The sequence below is a fragment of the Perca flavescens genome, chromosome 20, assembly GCF_004354835.1.
Source record: "Perca flavescens isolate YP-PL-M2 chromosome 20, PFLA_1.0, whole genome shotgun sequence".
In the NCBI taxonomy this organism is placed as follows: domain Eukaryota; kingdom Metazoa; phylum Chordata; class Actinopteri; order Perciformes; family Percidae; genus Perca; species Perca flavescens.
In genome coordinates this window covers 18,863,633-18,883,086 of record NC_041350.1, presented here as the reverse complement: position 1 = coordinate 18,883,086, position 19,454 = coordinate 18,863,633, and the positions used below count along the sequence as shown (strand labels likewise).

The 19,454-nt window shown below is 42.4% G+C and overlaps 1 protein-coding gene across 5 annotated transcripts in view; it reads left to right on the top strand.

Moving 5' to 3' along the window:
- Positions 1-19,454, top strand: part of pacrg (PARK2 co-regulated) — a 139,651-nt gene that overhangs the window by 18,677 nt on the left and 101,520 nt on the right. Inside the window, exons 1-2 of one of the 5 annotated variants that reach the window (XM_028566015.1) lie at positions 3,097-3,166; positions 6,944-7,078. In XM_028566015.1, the coding sequence (XP_028421816.1) occupies positions 7,034-7,078 (45 nt within the window). In that variant the 5' untranslated portion in view covers positions 3,097-3,166; positions 6,944-7,033. Of the gene's footprint in view, positions 1-3,096; positions 3,167-3,199; positions 3,280-3,333; positions 3,923-5,189; positions 5,227-6,943; positions 7,079-19,454 lie in introns of those variants that run through there. The other 4 variants (XM_028566013.1, XM_028566014.1, XM_028566011.1 and 1 more) reach the window with 4 other exon arrangements.

Genomic DNA, 19,454 nt, shown 5'->3' with positions numbered 1-19,454 from the left:
CAGCAGGCTGGGCTACAGCAGAAAATGCCCTGTAAATAAAGAGAGCTAATTTTGTTGCCTGTGGCAGCGATGTGCAAGCTGACCTTATCAGGAGAGCCTCGGCCTGTCTATTTCATCCTCTGTGACTCACCTATCCTGCAACCTCCCCCAGGAAAGGCGGCCTTCTGTAGGGAGCTTGATTTCAATAACCTCTCAACCGAGCACAGCAGTGGAATGCAGAGGGAGAGAGCAAGCAAGTGCCTACGCCATTTGCTGCCTCTGTAAACGGGTGACGCAATGCACCTATGTGCACCCTTGTTCCCCCACAAAAACAATGCAACTAAGTGCATTATTGCCCTGACAGAAAGGAGGCAGAAGGCTAATAGGAGATGGATTGAAATGAAAAGGGAAATTAATGAGGGCCTCATTGGGGAAATATGCAGTCTTGATGGCAATGCAGGATTGACAATGAAATTGACCAGACATCTATCAGAGGTATTCAGAGGTGTTTTGGTGTGGTGGTATAGCAGAGCGATGGAGAGATGAGAGAGAGAGCGCTAAAGCTGGAGGCCCAGGCACAGTGATGGATCACCTACATGCTGCAGCAGCCCCGCCACGCTGAACTCACCCTTAGGATTGATGAGCCACACCTCTTGTCTCCCCCTTCTCTCCTTTCCGGTCATATCCACTATTCCTCCATCACCGTCCTCCATTCTCAATCTCTTGATTTTGTCATTCTCTGTCTCTGTTTCTCGTCTTCAGCTTCTTTATGTCTATGTCTCTCTCTGGCCTATCTCACCCTCTACCTTTATCCTGCCTCAGCCTTTCTTTGAATTTCTTTTTTACCATATTTTCCTCCTGCCTTTTAACTACCTTCCCCACACACACACAGTGTGTCAAAATGAGAGGGAGCATCTCTGTTTCTCAGGGTGACACCTTTATAAATGACAGGAGCATGAGGCCCTGCCGGTGCTCAATCACCTCTGCAGGGGCTCGCCAATGGGGAGCTAAGCGTGTGTGTGTGTGTGTGTGTGTGTGTGTGTGTGTGTGTGTGTGTGTGTGTGTGTGAGTGAGTACATGTTTGTATGTTATTGCCTCTGTGGGTCTTGCAGCAGCCATGTTTACGGTGGAGCTAGTTGGAGTGGACAACAGAATTAGAGAGGAAACAGATCTGGAGGCATAGTGAAGGCGAAGGAGAGAAATGACAGCCTGGAGCTCATCTGACCGGTACTGCCTTGTTATGACTCCCTGATGTGTGCGCCACGGGCACACAAAACAGACACTTCCTCCTTTTATTGCCTTACACCACCTCTATCTCTGTTCTGTAGTCTGTCGCCTCACAGGCTCCCTTTATGGCCTCCACTGAGGGGCGGGATGTTATCTGCTTGTATGTTATAGCAGGGCCCAACACTAACTTTTTGCCTTGGTTGCACTGGTGCGCCTAACTTTTTTTATTTAGGTGCACCAGCACAAAATTTAGGTGCACCCAAATTTTTCCTTGCATCGCCGTAACGCTGAATGGCGATACACAATATATAGCTCTGTATTTTTTTTACAAAGTGGGCTAAATGTAAAAGTTTTAAGTCAAAGCCACTTTTCACATGCTCTTTTTTTAAAACAGATTGTGATTAAAATAAAATGCAAAGACAGGGTTTCCTTTACCAGTTTGAAAATATACAGCTGCAACACATGTAAATGAAAGTTATCTAAAATAAATAGCCTAGGATATATATATATACATATATATATATAAAAAAAAAAAAAAAAAAAAAAAAATATATATATATATATATATATATATATCTGAGAAAGCTCCTTCATAAGCTTTCAACAACAATAACAGAGAAAGAGGACGCCCGGATAGCTCAGTTGGTAAATATAGAGGTTTGACTCCGACCTGCGGCCCTTTCCTACATGTCACTCCCCCACTCTCTCCCCCCTTTCATGTCTTCAGCTTTCCTATCAAAATAAAGGCCGAAATCTTTAGAAAAAAAAAAAAAGAACGACCGAAAGACTGAGGGAGTGCGATGGACTGAAGCGTATGCTAGGCTACTCAGAGAGTGACGGCTGACTCATTAGCAGCGTTACACCCGTCTTGTGTGAAATGTCTGTATCGTCACTGCGCTGCATTTTTATGAACTATGATCCAGCAGGCTCCGTCTCAAACCCTATTACTCAACCAACTGAAGTTAGTTGCATTTAATAACTTCTAATGTGTGCTTTGCCGTGGCGGCCGCAGTAACAGAGAGTTACCAGCGGAAACACTGGTACCAATACAGGTTTCCCTCTCATACTTAAAGTGATGGTTCGGAGTAATTTACCCTAGGGTCCTTTGCACCATGACCTCGAGCCAAACACCCCCCCAGAAGCTTTTTTCACCTGGGTCTAACATTGGGCGAGTTAGCGTAGAGTAGCGTTAGCCGCTGAATAGCTTAGCGCAGGGGCTAATTGACCCACGTTTGTATCTCGTAAATGACTCCACTAATAATGCCCGAAATAATACCAAACTTCTACACTAGTACAAATAGGTTATGCACTCATAAAATGATGGATTGGAAAGTTTGTAAGTACACCAGAAGTTTATGAACACTTGCCTGCTCTCTTCTTCTCTCTGTTGCTGCTGCTGCTGCTACCTGCAGTTAGACGAGTGCTTAGGGCTGTCTACAAATTACTACACCGAAAAGAGATACAACAAAAATATTTATTAATTTAATGATTAAATAAGGTAATGTCTCCAAACTTACCTCAATTATTACTTGTCTCCTGCTATTTATATTACAGCACTTACTTTAAAAAATAAGATTTTATATTTTTGTTGCATCTCTTTTCGGTGTTGTAATTTGTAGACGTCCCTAAGCACTCGTCTCACAGCAGCAACAACAACAGCAGAGAGCAGAAGCCAGCAGGCAAGTGTTATTTACATAAACTTCTGGTGTACTTACAAACTTTCCAATCCATCGTTTTATCAGTGCATAACCTATACATACTAGTGTAGACCTTTGGTATCATTTCGGGCATTATTAGTGGGGTCATTTAAGAGATACAAACGTGGGTCCATTAGCCCCTGCGCTAAGCTATTCAGCGGCTAACGCTACTCCACGCTAACTCGCCCAATATTAGACCCAGGTGAAAAAAAAAGCTTCTGGGAGGATGTTTGACTCGAGCTCATGGTGCAAGGGATCCTAGGGTAAATTACTCCAACCATCACTTTAACAATAAACAGCTGTGTTAATAACAATTAAAACTGTAGACAAATGTCGGGAGTTTGGACCAGCGGCGCTGTGCCTCTCCATGTTGCAGGTGAGCCGGCCGGTGTGTGAGTGAATGGGGGCGGGGCTGTGCGGAGGAGAGATCCAAACACAGGCACGGCTTTCCAGAAGGAATGGGTCATGTAACGCAACATTAAACCATATCGATATAAACAACATTGCTTCGTTAGTGGGGAGGCATCGGATGCGAGGACGTTAGGTGCACCGGTGCGACCTAGGAAAAATCTTAGTCGCACCCTTTCAAATTTTGGTCGCAGTGTTTTAGAATTTTCCATTACCAGGCGGTTCGCTGCACTGTTTTACTTCTTACCACTTCATATAACCACACAACCACCTTCGTGGCTACTCACATGAACAAATGCAGGCAGAGTAGTGGAAAACTGAAAATCCCATACAATAATTCAAATGTGTAGGAGACGTGCAGAGCTGAAAATGATGCGACGTGCTGGCTAAGAGTACAACAGAATCAGCAGCAGTTGTTGTCATCAGCACAGCTAGTCTAAATTGAGCTAACACAGATGCATGCTCACCCATACAAGACAGAACTTAGGGTTGTTGCTGCTCACAACGTGGGCGCAGGGTGCTCCTGAACTGCTGGCCATGCCCTGTCCATGAGTTCATGTGGCTTCTCAGAAGGCTACAAAACAGATACTGTACGCTTTTAGATAAACTAGGTAAGTGGCTATTACTTTGGAATTCAGTTTTTCACAGAATACAGGAGCTTTAGACCACAGTGTCGTGAATGGCAGAACGGGAAGCCAGCAGGTCATAATCTTTCCACAGTGCTATTCCTATTACAGTTTCTTTAAGCTGCTCGGAATGGCAGCACACATCAATAGCAAGGAAAGGGCCTCTGTGTTAGCTTTAATGTGTGCAGAGCCAAGAAAATGTGCCATTGTGCATGCATGTATATACCTTTCTGGCTGTTGATGTGTGTTGCCTGCCAGAGATGATAAGTGGAGATAAAACAGTGAAATAGCTGTGAAGTTTGCAACACTTCAGCCACGAGCACAGGCCATGGAAGTGACTGCAGTGTCATCATTCCTGACCATAAAAGCTACTCAGCCAGTCAATGCAGTCTGGGTTTATTCTCTTCTTGCTGCCCAGTCTGAGCTATTTTTAGCCTCCCCGTGCAGCGTGGCTCAACCGCCGTTGTAGCTATCTGGATATGAGGGCTTTGTCACTCCTGCAGGCTGGAGCAGCGCTGATCTTGCAAGCTTTACAGCTTCCTATTTCCACAGCCAGGGCTGCGAAACAACTCCTGCAGTGAAAGGAATGAACAGAGACAGAGAGAAAACAGGGAAGACAAACAGATCTGGTTTGATTTCACTTTATTATCAGAGTTATAAGACATACACTGGTTTCACATATATATATATATATATATATATATATATATATATATATATATATATATATATATATATATATATCTATCTATCTATCTATCTATCTATCTATCTCAACCTTGAAAAGTGGAGTGCAGAGCAAACAATTTAATTGCTTCCTTTTACATTCAGTGTTCCACCCAGGCATACTGAAGAAACTCAAACTCTGATTTAATAGTTTGACAGACTCGAGCTTGTGATGACGAGTCTAAATGAAACAACAAAATGAATTGCATTCTTGTATTAACATATACTTTGCACTTAATGTGACGAGACAGAAACAGTATTCTACTGAGGCAAGCTGACACCTAAGTATTCCTGACAATGCTAAACAACAATCTGTTTTTTTTTTTCAGAAGTGCATGGGTGTAACAATCTTTGTTACTGTACATGATTAAACACACCATTGCAACTAAACATTTTTTTTTTTTTATAAAGATTATTTTTGGGGCTTTTTGGACTTTAATTGATAGGACATAGACAGGAAAGGAGGGAGAGACGACATGCAGCAAAGGGCCGCTGGTTGGAATTGAACCCGGGCCACTGCGGTAAGGACTGAGCCTTCATACATGGGGCAAACACTCAACCAGGTGAGCTACCAGGGCACCCCCATTGCAACTAAAATTATACTCAAAATAAAACGCGGTACTTAAAAGACCATAGCAGGCGTACATGTATCATTTGTTGTGATGGATTTCTTTAAGGGTAGTACAGTAGGCGATACTGAAAAGTGCACTTTCCTTGTGTTTTACATGCATTGTTAGTCACAGTCATTTTCTTAAGGTAGTCTTTCTCCTGCAGGTACACAAACCTGTGCCTATTAAATCAGCATAACATTCCCTGGCATGGTAAACAAATGCTCCAAACAGATTCATTTGAAATGACTGCTCTGCAATCCCATGGTGCATTAGGGCTGTTTAAATTCAGTGAGTGCACTCAGAGTCCCTCATAATTGTTTCTCCCTTTGTTCTTGTTTCTCTTGAGCCTAGCCATGGCACCAGCTACACCACGTCACACATGTAACTTACTTACTTGAAACTTTGTTTTATGTTGCATCATTCCTTGGTGGCAGTTTTACTGAGCTACACTTGTGGTTTGAGGCTTTCTTCTATCTATTTTGTTTTTGAATTATGCAACAAACAGGCAACACTAGTGAATTATGTAACGTGGAAAACTACCAACTACTCTTGAGGAGCATCATAGTAATAGACTAAAACCCTTTAAAATCTCTCAAATCGCACACGCCAATCTTAGGCAGCCCTGCCAAAGATAACACATCCCAGTCCTGCTCTGCTCTGCCTGTGGGCTGCTGTGGTAAAATTCTTTTTCTCAATGGGTGGTAATCTGAGGATTAATGACAGCAACACATCTGCCAGTCATGTGGCAGCGAGACACAGATGGCGAGGGATGCACACAAGGGAAAGACAGGAAAACGATTGGCTCCAACATTCTGTCATTCGTCCACTATAACATGCTGTTGCAAAGCTCTAATGTTTTCAATCAAATAAATCCATATCCCTCAAGTACATGAGTGGCTCCCACTTGAACAATCTCAACATTGGGTCTTTAGTGAGAAGTTCCTTGATTCAGTATGAGTGTTTCTTTGCAGGTATTTGGGGCTAATTGGTGATTTTGAGGCTCCTGAATTTATCTTATTCATCTTTGTGGTATCTCTCAACATGTTAATAACAACATCTTTGGAAATTGATTAGTAACACCAGTGGTTGTCCTATAGAAGACAGTATTAAAATGACACATTATTTCTTTCGATTCTCATCTTAAAATCTTCTCTCCCTCTCCTCTCTACTACATTGTGTTGCATTTACTTACATCTGTTGTAAGGCTACCACCACCAATGGCGCCCACAACAATAGCAGCAGACACTGTGGCTGATGTGATAGGAGTCCCAATGGCTTTCAGTGGCGCAGTAATAGCACATATCCAATATGGAGGCAGAGAAAAGATGATCCTAACAATGCCTCTGGCAGTGCCTCTGGCTACAGGGCCTACACACACACACACACACACACACACACACACACACACACACACACACACACACACACACACACACACACACACACTATCTGTGTTTTGCCTTCCTTAGAGCAGCAGAGGAGCAGGCACATGTGTCTCTCTGAATTACTTTTAAGAAGAGGCAGTGGGAGTGATTCTATTCTTGTAGGAGAAAACAGTCAATTCTGATTTCATAAAACAACACTCTTACTTGCTGTGTATGTCTCTTTCTGTTTATTTCTTTGTTTTCAAAGAAACTTCTTCATTCCCATTTTCTTTGTGTTTGACCAGGTGGTGGGTCCCCCGGCTGCAGGGGCTTTTCAGGAGCGCCCTTCTAAACCAACCGCCTTTCGCAAGTTCTACGAGCGTGGAGAGTTCCCGATGGCACTGGAGCATGACACCAAAGGCAACCGCATTGCATGGAAGGTAGGAACTCTGCCCTCTCGTAGGATTGACTCATGCTTGTGGTTTTCAAACTCCATTAACAAAAAGGCTAGGGTGCTACATTTTGCCATCAGGGAACATTTTATGTCAGAATAGGAATGTGGGGTAGGTTCTCTGACTAACACACAAAAAAAACCTTTAGGAGCAAATGCAAAGCTTTTGGGCCCAATTGCTAAAGGCTTTAAAAGAAAAAAACAATAATCAGGCCATGAAGAAAATATTTCTCAGAAAACACCAGAGATGTTTTTTTTAATTTACATCTACACACAACTCTGAGAAACAATAGTCCTTGTACACAAGCTACTGTTTGAATCCACCCTTGCTGTCAAGCAGTTGTGGTGGTTGAATTTGAAGACTCGATAGCTCCTATGCAAACACCATTTGGCGTCATCATCAGCTCAGCTGAACGTGATGATGACAGCCCATATTCACAGGTCCAATGTGGGCTGTTATCCTGTAGGAGGCAGTGTAGATTAGCTCACTTGAAGGCTCCACCTGTCTTGCAGCACCAATCACAGATTCCATCAATCACAAACAAATTCTTTAGGAACTCAGGGAAAACACAGGGACTAATTGTATATGTATTTGTGTGTACTGTATGTGTGTGAGTTTCAATACGAAAGTCTCAACAGAGCCATAAGACTCCTGACTGGCACTGTGTGTGTGATGGATGGATTCTATAATCACCAGGTTGCTTTATGTCAGCCACTATGCTGCCAGCTATTTCATAACTTCACAACCGCCGTGCAGCAACCACTCTTAATTGCATTTATTCATAGTAAGCAACGGTAAACGAATCAAACAAATTATACCCTTTCCCTCACATTTTTCCTACTTCAAAGAAAGAAGGAAGGGTGGGTGGGTGAGTGAGCTTTCTCGCTAGTTAGCTGTCTGTCTTCAGGTTAAAACACTGTAAAAGCTCTCTTTGTATGAATTATTTATGTAAAATGTTCAAATGAATCTTTGCATTTGCAAAAAATAATGGATTTATTTTGTGCTCTGCCCATGAAAAAGCACTCAGCAAATGGGATGTTGTGTATGAAATTGCTGCTGTCATCTCCAACGCTGCTGTTATCCTTATTGATTATCCCCCAATACTTCTGCACACACTTTAAATCCTCCTCAAAAGATGAGTTTATTGTTCAAGCCCATTGCAATTATTTGGGTTTGGGGGTTTTCCACTTTGACTGTGAACAAGTGTCTATGGAACGTTTTTTATGAAGTCTGTTTCAGTTGAGGGCATTCCTTTTTTTTTGTATATGATTAGCGTTTCCTTAACATCAGCCTTTATCAGCCTTCCATTTGTTTAAAGCAGTTCAGGTAGAGGTGGCACTTGCTGTGCATCTGTTGTGTGGGTTTAAATACGGGCGTAGTGTAACAGAGTGTAACCATGATTGGAGTAAGTGGAGAGGGGCTGCGGTGTGTTTGCACTGAGCTGCCCTCGGGGCACAGGTTCAAGACTGCAGCTCCGGATCAATCCCAGTCTGAGAGCTCAGCCCCCTAGCAAATAAAAAGTCTGGTGAAAAAAGAGTCTTTCGGAAAGAAAAATAAATAGTTTGTTGATTTAGTTTGTGGGCTATGTACTCAAGCATACAGAGTGTGTGCATTTGTGTACTGTATATGTGTATCAGTTTGACTGTCTGTATTGATGAGTCTGTGTAGTTAGGTCAGGAGTTCAGCTTGCTGAAGATGCTGCCTGTACATGTTTGGCTCTGCACAACAGCAGCCGGTGACCGGAATTGGCCGGTTTTCACGTGCTCGGCCGTGACCGGAGACCGGCAGGTTAGTCTAACATATGCCGATTTCATGCTGGTCAATGCTTAACTGACAACATAAGTTATACGAGTTACAGTTCTCAAGGACGCACGCATACACACACAGTCTCTTTTTCCTTTCTCTCAACTTTTCCGCTGTGTGTCGCACGTACCCGCTCGCGGTGTGAAGCGAGTCCGCGCTATTCTCGCACATGTAGGGAACCTCGTGAATTAACCTGCAACATGTCAGCTGTTTGGAAATTCTGCAGCGTGTGTGCAGAAGATAACAAGTTTGCAATATGCAACACCTGCAAGCAAAAGGTAGGGCGTGGAGGGACGACACCAAAAACCAAAATCACATTTTTTTAGTTGGATATTGGATGTGAAAAGAAGGGATGATTCTAACATTGCACTTTAGATGTGTGTGAATTTCCCACACCAGGAGTAATTTATATAGTTCTATTTTATAGTGATCCATTATCTATTCAAAAAATGTTCTATGTTCTATGCAAAATGTTCTATTAAAGATAGAAAATAAATATTTGCGTGTGCTGTAAAGTGGTTAGAAAAAATGAAATCAGAATCGGCTAAAATCGGTATCGGCTGGCCTAACTCAATGAAAATCGGAAATCGGAATCAGCCTAGAAAGTTGTAATCGGTGCATCTCTAATACTTACTATATATATATATATATATATATATATATATATATATATATATATATATATATATATATATAAAATAAGTAGTAATCTTGAAGATTTTCGTTCAAATAAATGTCTGTTAAATCACTATATATAGTTGAGTGAGTTAATACACTGGTTATGTTTATTGTCACTGATTAAAACCCTTATATTTGGGTATCTCCACATGTTCTGGCTGCATGAGTTAACATTCTGGTATAGGGGAAAAACCGCTCTGGGTTGTTTTTTTAAACTAATCACAATTGTCTTGGGTGGCGCTAAGCCTGAAGCAATGGTGCCCTTGCAAAATAGATAGCGGAGATAGCGGAAGGGGAGGAGAATGCCTGCGTAAGAGACGTGCCAGATGTCAGGCTTTATACCTGCCCTGTACATCTGGTAAGCCAGACTACGAACTGGATGTCTGTGGCGACATTCTCGGGGAAAAATCAATAGGCAAAACGGGATTTGTTTGAAGTGAGATCAAAAAAAAAGGACTGCAATTACTGCTTATCGCCGTAAGTGCCGCCAAACAAAACGAAATGGAGCTCTTCGAGATGTAACTTTAAACCATTGGAGGCACAGTAAAAGAAACTGATTTTCAACTTGTGTTAAGTTACTCTTGGAAAATTACTCCTTTGATTGCTAGATGACAGAGTAGACTTTAGCATGCAGCAGAAGGTTTGATATGCTGTATTAGCTTATGAAATAGCCTACTTGTAGAAATTTGCTCAACTATTTCACGCTGGGCCGCCAGTGTAGAATTGGCCTGTGTGAGCAGTCTTGCGAATATCTTGCATATAACTGCAGATTGTGGTAGTGATTCTTATTTAGATCAGCTGATACCAACCAATTCATTTAACAGGGAGTCATTTTAATCAATGTTAATATCACAAATATTGCATCATGGTGTTTTGAGAAAGTACATGATTAATTGTGGAAACAGAAAACATCAATTTTTAATTATCAAAATTATTTGTGCAGCCCTAACCATATTTTATGGTTTTTTATATAGCGTGTTATTGGATAAATATTTCCCTACTATAGAACCAGTGAATAAAACAAATGAAAAGCTAGCGTTACTTGTTACTGCAAAGTATGAAATGCTTTGCAGCTTAAAAGAACAGGGTCAGCTCTGTGATTAAAGTATGATCCTGTCCACGCTATGTGCTCTATCCTGCAAACATACAGTATTTGTTCAACGTAGTTACTGTGAATTAAGAAGAAGATTGTGTAGAAAATGTGTGAGCTCTAACTGACAAAGAATTATGCAACTTTGTGTATTTGTGTCTGTGCGTGTGCTTGCTGTCTGGTGTATGTGTGGCTTTATAGTGTGTGTTTGAGTCTATATGTACAGGGGGAATGCAAGTGAACTAAATGTCAAGGGCAAGTTGAAAAAGGGAAGGTTATATCTGAAATGTAATTTGGCTCTCAAGAGGTAAAAGCCTCAGCTGTAATGGTGCGCTCAGGTAAAAGCTTTACACGTATGGGGAACATGTGCGGCAGATAGATAAGAGAGAGACGAGCAAGTTCCTATCCCTGTCTATGTGTATTTGTGTTCCTGTGTGTTTGTGTTTGCGTCCAAGTTTATGTGTGTGTGTGAATGAGTGTGTGTTGTATGTTTGTGCGTGTATTTTGCCCCTGCCATAACGTTGAAGCCAAAGGCCTGGAACCGCACCGTAATCTACTGCCATCCCCAGTGCCAAAAAGCGAGAGAGAGAGAGAACGAGAGAGAGCTCCACAGGGACTCAGCAATCAGGAGACATGGCAGCCGCTTGGCTCTCAGTTATAATGGATGAGTTGAGGTCTTCCTGCATTCCCTGTGGGGCTTGGTTCGACTCTCCCATCTCTACCCTCTGCTGTGCTCTGCGGGCTTGCAGCCAAACATCATGGTACACAGATGCATGCACACACAATCACCTCACGTGTGCTATACAACTGCTAAACAGCCTTGTTTATTTCATTTCATTGATCGCCTATCTGCTTTATCTTGTCCCTTGATCTCCTGTTCAGCCCTGTGTCTCCTGTACCCTCCAGGTTGTTGTTTTGTCCTCTTTATAAATCCTGCCTGTCTGTTTCTGCAGGCTTCCACCCTTCCATGTTGCCCATCGCCCCTCCTTCTACTAGCTCATGTACTTTATCTATTCCCCTTTGTCCTTTTACGGGGTCTGTCTGGGGACAGAAGGAAAAAGCCATTTTATAAAAATATCAATGCAAACCTGATTTCTTCCCACCCTCCACCACCACAGCAGCCTCAGTCGGCAGAAGGGACGAAGAGATGGGGGGGGGGGGGAACAATCAATTAATCTGATCAAGTGCTTTAGGAAATGGAGAGCGTAAGCGCTCCTAGGGGACGGATATCCATCTCCTTGGGATGATTGAATTACGCACAGAGTGAGAGTTGGAGAGGAGGGAGGGCTGGAGAAATGAGGTGGTTAAGGTGACCGAGGATGAGGGAGCATGTGCTTGAGAAACGCAGTGGGAGTGTGCGCTTGATACGAGAGTGAAAGATAGAGAGACATAAAGACCGAAAATGAAATAGAGCAAGAGCAAAAGAGTGGGGTGAAAAAGAGATGAGGTCATTGCAGAAACAGCAATGGAGAAAAGCCTTATTTCTCTCCCTCCCTCCTTTTCCCCCCATCTAACCATTTACATTTGTATGTGTCATACCTTATGGTTGATAACCCCTTCTTTTGACAGCTATATTACATGGCATGGGTACATCATTTTGCTTTGGAGTCAAATCCCAGCTGAATGCTGCTCTTGACAAATTTGTCAATTATTTAACAGTATGCACATGGACAAGCAGCATGGAAGACTTTATGGCAATGGCCTATAGTAACATAACAGTTGCGTTGTCTCATACCTAAATTGAATTTGATGAAATATCATAGACTGAAGTGTATGACTGACAAGGGCTTACTGTAACATTGTGCTAACATTATCTCCTGAAGTTCTATACAGATATTAGAAAGTATCCCATCTAGGAACAGATACTGTAGCCAGCCAAATGTATAGCAGCATAGCACTTTCACACCAGCTGTTTCAATTCTTTGGTAAGTGAGCTCTTCCATTGTTTTGTAAGCTGCACAATATGGTGCAACATATTGCTTAGAAATGCAAAAATAGAAAGAAGAAAATTACCTTCTCTTCTACTTCTGTTGAATGCATCCCAAACCTTCTCTTCTACTCTATGTGAATGATTTCTTATCTGCTGTGAGCACTAAAGCTTTGTCAGGGAACCTTTGAATAGTCAGAATAAAATGGGGTTAACCATGCGTTTTCTCCAGCTCCCTGGCTGAAAGCTGTATACTCTGGGGGGGATAGTTCTGTGTCATAAGGAAAAAGATGAAACACAATAAGAGGAGAGAATATGAACAAGCCCCCCTGGGCTTTCTCTGAGAGGAGAGAGCCGAGAGAAGGAGGGAGTTTAGATTAGAGAAGTGGAAAAAACACCAGGCATTCTCATTGGAAAAAAAGAGAGATGAGAAGAGAAAGAGGAGGAGTAGAGGAAGGAGGTGGAATGAAAAGGCCTCCAACAAACAACACTGGCTAACCATCAAGGCCTGTATGGGCTGCCTCCCTGGAGGGAGAGAATTGTTGAATGACTGCTGGGAAGAAGCCCGACGAGCTGTGCCACTGCCATGCTGCTGGTGTGACTGCAGGAATGGAGGGACTGTTGGAGCAGAGGCATCCAGCAGAGAGAGCTTGTATGCGGATTTCAAACTGCTACACCGCCTGCCGCCGTCATCCATTATTCATAGCAGACGAACGCCACATGAAGCTGATGATGGTTGTTTAGCCTGTGGGCCTTCCACTCTTACTGTGCTATGAGACAATAGCAAAACATGGATTTTTGAAAATGGAGGAACACTGGAGACATTTTTATTTCTTATGATGACTTATAATCTGAATCAATGTAAAGCGGTTTACATCGTTAGTCCTGTCTATGTGATGCTGCACATATATGGGTGTTAGAGTTGCATCCTATTACATTAAATCTTTTTTTCATGATCCCCATTTCCAGCAATTGTGATCTTTATCTGGGAAGCTTCCACACACTCCACATACAACGCTTTGACTTATCAAGATCATTTTCTCTTCTCACAGCTTATGTTGACATTTTTAGACATGGGGCAGACATGTAAAATGAGTTTCTCATTGCATGTAGTGATCTTTGCAACGCTGTGCATTCTCTCATAATGAAACCCTCCACTTCTGTCCCACAAGCTCACATTATCCCTCTGGGCACCCTGTTGATCTCAGCTACACTAATGCCCAATGCAGCCTCACACACCTCCAATTCCAGCTGTAACCCCACACAGCTGGCTCCCCTGTGCAGATGGTGACGAAAACAAATTCACAGTTGCACACACTCTCTCGTAGGGAAACACAGGACTGTGACTCCTTATGGGCAGATGGAAAAGCCGCGGATAGCTGGGGGTAAAGAAGGGAAGGCGAAGTGATAGATGGCTTCACAGTGAAGAGCGGGAAGGAGATTGTGGAAGGGGCAGGGTGGCTACCAAATAATAATAAGACAGAGACAGAGGACAAGACAGAGAATGACATGGCTCATCTGCCAACGCTACAAATCATGTCCTTATATGCAGCACCAGTGCTGTCACCCCTCCCTCCCACAAAATAAGCCAGAGATCTATTGATTGGCACTCGTATTTGCTAGCGGGCTCCAGCTCAAAATGGAGCCTTTAATTAACTTAATGGACCGGCTGCAGCTGTGTGTGAGCCAATGAGGGAGGAATGGAAAAAGACAGATAGAAGGAGAGAGGTAGTGAGCCACATAAAGAATAAGTGGGGTTAACTGCCAACCCCTCTACTATCAGTCAGGATGGACAGGACAGGCACAAGGGACGTGAGATTGAGTGTGTGGGGGGGGTGTACTCACCGTTACTTAGCATCTCCTGTTAGCTCTTGGTGCCCACTATTATTTACTTTTTTAATCAATACCCTTTCATACATATATGACCCAGGTCTGCGATTCAGACATTTTGACCTGATGAAGATCCAAGTAGGATTGAAACATTGTCAGTGAACGTTTGTGGCTTTGAGTAAGTGTGCGGATGTTATTTCTTCATTGTTCCCATTCAGATAGACTACCAACAGTTTTTTTTTTTTTTTACATGTCTGAATGCGGTATCTCTAGGAGCCCCTTAAGACCCATTCATGCCATTCTCTTGGTCAGCAAACGCACCCCAAATGCTAGGTCCCTGCCAGTCAGAGCCCTGTTTCTGCACACTGCTGCCCATTCTCCTCCACCTCTCCGCTCTCTCCCCTCCCCTATGCACCATTCTCATTCCTGTCCACTCATCCATTCTGTCAAAGGTTAATTGGTTTGGAAATGATTCGATTCATTCTGGACGTTAATGCTGTTATCATGGTTTTGTTGGAAAAAAAAAAGAGAAAGAAAAACTACCCCCCACATGTACTTAAGCCTAATTTAAAATAAAGGGGAAAAAGAAAAAAATCCAATTTAATCTTTTTTTTCTTCTTACTCTGGCTCAGGCTTGTCCCCACAAGTCTTTTCCTTTAAATTATGGCAGAATTTCATTACCTTGAAAGCTTTTCTGCCCCCTCCCCCTGCTCCCCTCCCTGTCTTCAATACTTTGAATGGATCAGGACTAATGTCTTTCTTGTAACCTCAAGGTCGGAATATTTGGATCCGTAGAAGCGCTCAAGGGTCCCTGTGATTAATGCACTGTACAAAGTACCTTGGAAAAATGCGGTGGCTGATGGCTGCACAGAGTGATCAGTTGCACACGCACGCACACACACACACACACGCGCGCTGGAGGTAGTTGTAGTTAAAGGTGCCCCTGTCAGTGCCCTTGATGTGGATCATGGGACACATTCATATTCAAATAGGGTTACCTAGAGGCCCTCGCTCAATTCCCCCCAACTGTGCCATATAGTACTTCATTCCCCAAGGAGCTTTGTGCTTTTCTCTCTTCAGTATGTTACATCTTTACTTTTACTTACACATGCTTTGTTGGACACAACCTGGCTATCACTTCCCTCAGAGCTGCTTATAGGATGACGGATTTTCATTGGAGCACATCATTCTCAGTGGAGTTCCTGTATGAAAAAGTCCAATTGCACCTCAGTGCTTTACCAACAACAATTTTAGTTTGACCTGTCTGTGTGCCACGTCAGAGAATTAATTAGATTACCTCTAAATGTCAAAGACAGATAGTGTTCCCCACTCTGGTATCTACAATAAAACAGCCACTGGCTGATTACTTCTGTGGTGTTGATGTTTTTTGCTGACACAGCTGCGATGTCTGATAAAAATGTGATTTTCTCTGTCTGGCCACCTTGCAGAGGCCCTTGCAGTGGCTGATGTGCATGCTGTCCATGCGCTATTGATCATAGACACAGAGGCCTCTGTATTAAAGTTGTTCGCAGAGCCGCAGATGCTATCTCCACTTTTGTTAATTATTTACATTTGGTTCCACAAATCTGATCAATAGTTAATTGAGCCAGCCGCAGCTGTCTGGGAGAAAAAGGAAAACTTTGCGGAACTAAGGGACAAACTCTTCAGTGCTGCCAGTTTTATTTTCCCTCATACTCTTAAATTCAATAATATTAAATTAGGTTTACTGGTTTAAAGACAAAAGAAGAAAGCCTGGAAGAAACATTGAATTGCTTCCTGTTCCATGCTCTAGTCTGGTCTTCACCCTTTTACAGAAGCAACAATTCTAAATGCCAACATGTTAAGGGAGTAGAAATCATAGCTTTTCTCTTGAGTGAAGTGCCATTTAAAGTGGCAGGTGGATGACTAGAATACACTTTGTTTTTCTCTGGTGGGCTTTTGGGAAAGAAAGACCTCTGAAGTCCAGGGGTTGTATTTATCAAAGTGTGCATAGACAAAAGAATCTAGGTGTATGAGCTGCTGTATGCACAAGATAGTGAAGCATGTGTACACACATCTGTAAATGGTGAACAATAATACATTTATAATTTCCAGCGTGATATCCATAGTTTCCTGGATTTGGAAATTGACTCGTGCAAGTTCAAGTTCAAGACCTTTATTTGTCCCTGAGGGGCAAGTAATTTTGCTGCAGTAGCAAAAGAAGCAAAAGGGGGATATAGCAGTGACCTAAGTAAATATTGTCCAATCTCCAAGTTGTCCTGCCTGTCAAAAGTACTTTGTCAGAATCAATTCTTAGTGCACTACTTTCTAAGTCCACATCTGTCTAATTAGACACAATAATAGCACTATCTACTTACTTACTTTAGTTTTAAAATATGAAATTACTGGTTTAGAAAATAAACATAATTATCAAAACATGTTGATCATTTCATTTTACAAATATTATTTTCTGTTGGCTTCAGCAGCAGTAATGCCTCCAACTGGTTCATCAGCTATTCATCAGTGTGTGAGCGAAGTGACAGCTACATTCCTGACACATGCCACATGTCATTAAAGGTGTTTAAAGTATACATATGCAGATGATATCGCTTTACACTGTTTCTGTTCAGTTAACATTGACAAGTTACACCTCTTGTGCAATGCACTGCAAGATGCCCCTATGTACCTTTAACTTTGTACTTACATAGCAATACATGTTCTTGCAATTAAGAAGGTTAAAGGTTACAGACATTTCCAAATTTCTATAGTGTGACTAGTTTTAATATTTCTGTATTAAAACATTTTACAACAGCATATTATTATATAAATAATCTAGGTTATGGGGATGTAATTTGAAGAACTGTAACTTACTACTTTAAACGAGCCTTTTGTTTCTATATTATTTTACAATTCTGAAATATGCCCTAGTTATAAGTTAGTTAGAAGGTTAAGGTTATAGGTTCAGCTAAAAAAGGGGTTTTAATTAGCACTTTCACACATGGGATTTCCAAAGGGAAAAACCCCACAACATGGGGGCAGTTGACATGTGCTGTGAACACTGTCTCACCGATAATAAGAACTATGGCAGAGGTGAAGAAAAAGTAGCTTGACCTTAAAAAGGAATCCACAAACTGCAGCACACCGAAACATATTATTGCCCCAGATGGGGTGCAAAGTACTTCAGTGTGATCCATAGGTGACAAAATAGCAGCAATTATTGGTTAGCTGTCCCTGAAACACATCATCCCTGATGGTGACACTGAGAGAGAAACTGTCGTTTCAATTATTGCAATTAGTGTTGCAATTATTTTATATATACAGTGGCAGCATACCAGAACATTTTCCCAACGTAGTCAACTCACTTTGAATTAAAAATACCAAAACGTAACGCGCAGAATGAATGAATACAGCTTAATGTCTTCAGTAGATCATCCAAATGATTGCCTGCAAATTACATTACAATTTAAACCCAGTTCAAACCAAAGATTTGCGCTGAGACAAAACCACTTTAGAACTTTGCAGGGAAAAGTTGCAGTGGTCTGGACTAGTCCGTCTCAGCTCGACTCAAGCCAGCTGATGGTGGTAAACTCAGTTTAAGTTAAGCCTAATTTAAGGGACATGAGTGTCAATCAGTCTATCAGTTACGCTAACATGGTTGAGAGTAGTGTTGGAATTTGTAGACAAAGATACAGTGAATCTGAAATGTGTAGAAAAGAGTGCACAAAAACTGTTGTACAGTGTTAAGGCCTCCACTTTCCTGACAGTGAGAGCAGGGGAGTGATGAAGCAGACCCTGGTGTATTTCTAGTTTGTATGTATGTGTGTAAATGTGTGCTTGTGTGTCCGTCTGTGTGATTGAGTGACAGGGACTGATTAAGGTATGTAGTAGCAGCAGTAGCAGCTCCATTTTAGTAATCTGTGCTGCCACACCTCAGGGGACGAACTGTATGTGCCTGGCTCTAGCTGCAGGGCCCATAATGCATTATGAGGCGAAATTCATCTCATTGTTTCTGTTCCCATTTACCAGTTTGAGCGGCGCGTTTGCCATTGTTACCTGACAAACGTGTCAATGACTAATCTGCCTGGGTGTTCGACCACCACACCTTTTATTGGCTTTGGCGTTTCCTTATCTCGCTTCTGTTTCCAGCCTGTCACTGATAAGGAATAAGGAAGGGAGGGAGGTGTATGTGTGGCGCTGTGGAAATAAGAAAAAAGGGAAAGAAAAAAAAATGGTATGTGGTTAAAAAAAATTATATAGTGAGAGCCAAAGAGAGAGAGAGAGACAGAAATAGAAAAAGAAATAGGGCATGATTAAAGAGAGAGGTCTCTGTGGTGACACTTGCCCCCATTTCTCTGTTTTGTGCTTGGTAGTTTGTTGAACTCACTGCATTGTCATTGCCTTATCTCACTTTTGTCATCATCTACTTGGGCCAGAGGCTGGTATGCAGTCTTGAGAGAAAAAACAATACATTTGGTGCATCCATCCATCCTCCAGCATCTTCCTGATAGTCACTTTTTTGATGTGTGTGTGTGTGTGTGTGTGTGTGTACACATTCGCACAAGGCAGCAGTCTATATTTCCTAGCGTAAGGAGGAAGGCTTAGTAATTTGTGTTTAGATGGATGAGCAATAGAAGAGACGAGCAGCATAGTGCCAGCCGTGACACCAACTTCAATCTGAGTCTGACCTGACCCAGCAGTATTGCTAAATCTGACTTGTTACATGACGGGTGCTCTGGCTCACCTCCCCTCACTGAGACAACCTCTGGCCGCAATCTGGGTGTCTTTGTCAGCTCAGAGCAGCCCCAGCCCCCAGAATCGCTGAGGTGGTGGATTTTCCTCTCCTCCCTCACTCAATCTCTACCCCCTCCCTTCTTCCTTACCAACATCCACAAATCAGCATTTTTTTTTCTTTCTTTGCTGTCACCCATTCACACTTCCACGGACCAGAGGCTTTTCTCAACACCAGGGGACATGTAGTCTAGAGACGGGAAACCCCAAGATCATTTCCTTACTGGCAATTAGCAGCACACACTGTGTCCAACTCAATGACCTGACAC